Source organism: Ctenocephalides felis, unplaced genomic scaffold (genome assembly GCF_003426905.1).
Source record: "Ctenocephalides felis isolate EL2017-DRISC unplaced genomic scaffold, ASM342690v1 CF-g0.4_SCAFFOLD_01886, whole genome shotgun sequence".
NCBI classification, from domain to species: domain Eukaryota; kingdom Metazoa; phylum Arthropoda; class Insecta; order Siphonaptera; family Pulicidae; genus Ctenocephalides; species Ctenocephalides felis.
In genome coordinates, this window is record NW_020538040.1 from 42,876,126 (window position 1) to 42,880,506 (window position 4,381).

Sequence of the window (4,381 nt, forward strand, 5' to 3'; positions counted from 1 at the left end):
CTTAAATGCAATGTTTTTCTATTTGGTTTTAGGATAATATGCAATATTAGTTGCGAAAGCAACAACCTGTTGAAACAGAACGTAATGAAATTTGCAACTAAATACTCATTTTTAATATATATTTCGAATTTTGATTTGACTCATCTTCAGGGCTACATACAAAATCACAGCATAAAAAATATATAAAAAATTAAAGAAATACAATTATATCTTGCATTTTTGTAATATTTTTATATACTTCTATATCTTGTAATTTTGCAATTTTTTTAATATAGCAAGACTAGTCAAACCAAGAGTCAAAACGCATGTTATTCTAATAAATATATACTTCTTGATTAAAGTCTTTTCATTATTGGAATGATACCCAAAAACATTTATCATATATGTTTCTGCATTTGTAAAAATCTCTCACTACATTATTTGGTTTAAAAAAATACACATATTTTATCGCAATTGCAATATACCGCAAAAAATGTATTAAATATGAAAAATGTGTGATTCGGCATTGGCAATATTCCATAGACGGTATATGTCAAGCATAAAAATTTTGATTACAAAATCCAAAGAAATATATTGGTTTTTAAAAGTTATCAACACAACCCCTAAATTAATAAAAAAATATAATAGTTTGAAAATTCCATTTACCATCATATAAGGTGTAAAATAAGTGAGCATGTCCGAAACAAAATTATATGTTACGTACGAATTTTCCCATTTAAATTTACCGCCTTAAATTCTTGTACGATCTAACTGTGATCCTATTATTTACAATTTTTGTTTAAATTTTTTCATGTTGCCAAACTGATTCCAAATAATCCTACAATATTTACATTTTGGTCAGTGCATTTCGTTCGGGCGGTCGGTACAGGTAAAGGTACCTGTGGAGTCGGTTACGTAACCGATTAATAGCGTCGGTGGTTATTGCTAGTGAATTTTATCAAGGTTGTGCAATGATTTTAATATTTATTAAGTGCATATATTTTAATTTATATAATTTGACTTGTTCTAAAATTTTAATAATCATTGAGTCAACACGTGCTATATTAAAAGGTTATTCATGACAATAAATATGGCATTCATGGTGAGTTTTATTCAAGCTACAGTTTATCTAATACGTTAATCGTTACAATAATATCAGAAAAAAAAATCACATGGGCCATGGTAACTGTTTTATATTATTTAGTTAAATATGTATCAATGAAAACTTAATATTATTTTTATTTTATTATATTATAATATAATATCGTATATTGCTGAACTTTATATGCACAATCATGTTGAGCTATGGCCATCTTGAGAATTTCTCCATGTATGGTAAATAGTTGCAAATATAGCTTCAATGAAATGTAATATACAAAAATTATCAATACTACGCTTATTGTTATGAATAATTTTCACTTTTTATGTTCTTTATAAGTATTAATATTGTTCAACAAGCATTGGAAATACACATTCAATTGAATCGATGGTATATTTATATTCTATAATAATCTCCATGTTGGACAGCATGCTATCAAGCAGTAGTGATATCGGCTTTTACTTGTAAATAATGATTATAAATAATAGTAGTCAGCACCCCAAATTAATGATTCTATCGTTATAACGGATTCAAGTATACTTGAAATATAGATTGAATTATGTTTCGAATAAGTGAAAATAATTGAACCGGATTACATTATAACTTTTAAATTGTATTTAAACGATCTTCGCGTTAATTTTATTTTTTTAAATTGAATATTTTTAGTACAAAGATTTTATGATTTTCTCGTTTCTATGCATTTTTTTTCATAAATCAACGCAAACTATAATTAATACAAATAATAACACAAACAATTATTTATCATAATAGAAATAAAAGATATAGTAACTCCTGTATCAAAATTTATATTTGCCCACATCTTACGAACTATAAATTCCACCCAGTCATCTTTACTTGAATCTGTATATAATTCTTGTACATTACAAGTAGTCCTAAAGTATTGTTTCAACTAACCCCAGGTGTGATTTTTCACATTAATCAAGATAAATATTTAAACAGTTTAGTAATCATAAAAATTATTACACATTAGGGGGGTCCATTAATTACGTGAGGTTTTTAGGGGGAGGGGGGGTTTGACAAAAAATCATGAAATATCACGTGGGGGAAGGAGGGGTATTGTAAGATAGCACGTGTATTTTGTTTAACTGTTTTTTTTGAAAAATCGAACATTTTCAAAAAAAAATTACTTCATTCAAAAATTTTACAGTTTTTTCACATAACTAAAAATACACGTGATGTTTGGTGGGGAGTGGGGGAGTTAATTTGAATATCACCATGTATAACCAAGGCGGAGGAGAATTCAAAAATCCTTAAAAACTCGCTCACGTGATTAATGGACGCCCCCTTATTTATGATTGATAAATTTTAAACAAAACACAACATAAAATTTAAAATTAATATATAATGATAACTCAAATCGAACTTTTATGGTAGATCAATTTTATATTGGTCTGCGGGACAGTGGCTATGGCAATATTATGCAGGACTATTTACAAAATATTGTAACATCTTTTAAATTCCTATTAAAAACGCTGTTACTACTCAATTCATTTTATTAAGAGACGATGCTGAAAATGTAGAAATAAGACAACATCTTGTTTACGTATCCATATTATTTCAGCTTCACAAAAAATTTATACATGTATAATAAAAATTGAAAAAATGTCAATATATAAATAAAATAACATCATAATAAAAAATACCATGCCCTTGGGATCGATTCTAAATCTTCTTACTTTTAATTAGTGGAAGTTTACCAAAGATGGATCAAACTCCGTCCCTTTAAAAGGAGAACCGTCAACATTCCAGGACTTTCTTAAAAGCTCCCTCTTTCTTAAATCTTCTGTAGTAGGCTTGCCCATACTTTTTTGTGTTTCGTTCCAAAACATTTCTTGTACCAAAGACTGTGCGTCTTCAGAGAGTTCATCTATGGGCCTTGAACAATTCATTTTACTTATATCCAAAGGCGCATCCGACTCCAACAACTTTTGCCACCATCGATCCTCCTTCTTTTGTAAATGTATCAATAGTTTACCATTCGAGAGCCACCACACAGACTCTGATGGTTTACATTTGAACGAGAAGTCTTCGTCAATATAAGGAGTTGATTCGTTCTTGAATTCTACTTTGAAGTGTGCAGGTGTAATCAACACTTTTAACTGCCTACTTGAAGTTATTGTCGATGGCAAAGGTATGAATATGTCTATTTCATTTATTGATTGTGACCAGGAATACTTTTCTGTAACAGCACCATTATAGGATTCGCTCGATGTGTTGTGTTTAAATTTTGTGTCCGCACTCATGATTGATTATGTATGATATTTTTATTTCATTATCGTATACTAAATCTGACTGGTGCAATTTTGTGTTGTAAATTTTATTTTTGTTTGAACAAATTTGTTTATCAGTAGTCATGACCTCCTCTATATAATTTTTACTGTCGCAGTCAACATTTTCGGCATTATCCAAGTCGCCTTTGACATTATTAGGAAAACAATACATTCAGTATGTCAAAGACATTTGAATATATTATATTTTATTATGTACTTATATAATGCATATTAACTAGTTCACAAAAATTGATGCCTTATTCATAGGAATTTGTGCAACGCCTAAGAAATCCGAAAACTTCATCGAAAAACGTATGAATGTCATCGCCTTTTTGAACAGTTTCAATAAATAAAGAATCCGTACAGCATATCATGTCGTAAATAATAACACTAAAAATATCACTACGAATGCAATTTTGTAAAATATCTTAATATAAGTTTTATTATGTGCAGTCAACCCTCCGTTAACGCGGCGTACCGTGTGTTATGGAAAAGGGTTAATTCGTAATACGTTCTAGGAAACTTGCTATCGCCTTGTATGAGAAACTTAATTCGAAGCTCAATTGAGTGCTATATACAAATATAAAATAGACTTCAGAACGGTTTATAAGAATTGTAAGTGGTTGATTGCTATAGCAATGTCAAATAAAAAATTATAAATCGTTTTTATTGAATTCAAGGGCTTCATATATTTATGTATTAGGAGATGATAAAAAAAGAAAGAAAAGCTAAACTAAATATTGGTTTATTGGTCTCCATAAAACGAGGTGCAAATAATGATTTGTACTAATTCGGAGTTTTTTTATTTTTTAAACTAGCGGAAATTTAGCTTGCTAATACGTAAAATCTGAGTTTTTTATGTCAGGGTTTTCATATTACGCGGTATGCGCTCATCGCATTATAAGCCTAGGGATATTCGAGTTAAACATAAGTTGCCCAAAAAAACTATTTTCGGAAGAAACCAAAAAAAAAAAATTTTATATATATATATTACATAATATACCATATTAAT

At 28.9% G+C, this 4,381-nt stretch overlaps 1 protein-coding gene across 1 annotated transcript; it reads right to left on the bottom strand.

Annotated features, from left to right (window-relative positions):
* Positions 1-2,781: 2,781 nt before the first annotated feature.
* Positions 2,782-3,342, bottom strand: LOC113374990 (nudC domain-containing protein 3-like). Its single transcript, XM_026614945.1, has one exon. The coding sequence runs from the start codon at positions 3,340-3,342 to the stop codon at positions 2,782-2,784; it is 561 nt and encodes a 186-aa protein (XP_026470730.1).
* Between the last annotated feature and the right edge of the window lie 1,039 nt (positions 3,343-4,381).

What these genes read in the sequence shown, in the direction of transcription:
- LOC113374990 (XM_026614945.1), bottom strand. Translation starts at nt 3,342, where the DNA reads ATGAGTGCGGACACAAAATTTAAACACAACACATCGAGCGAATCCTAT.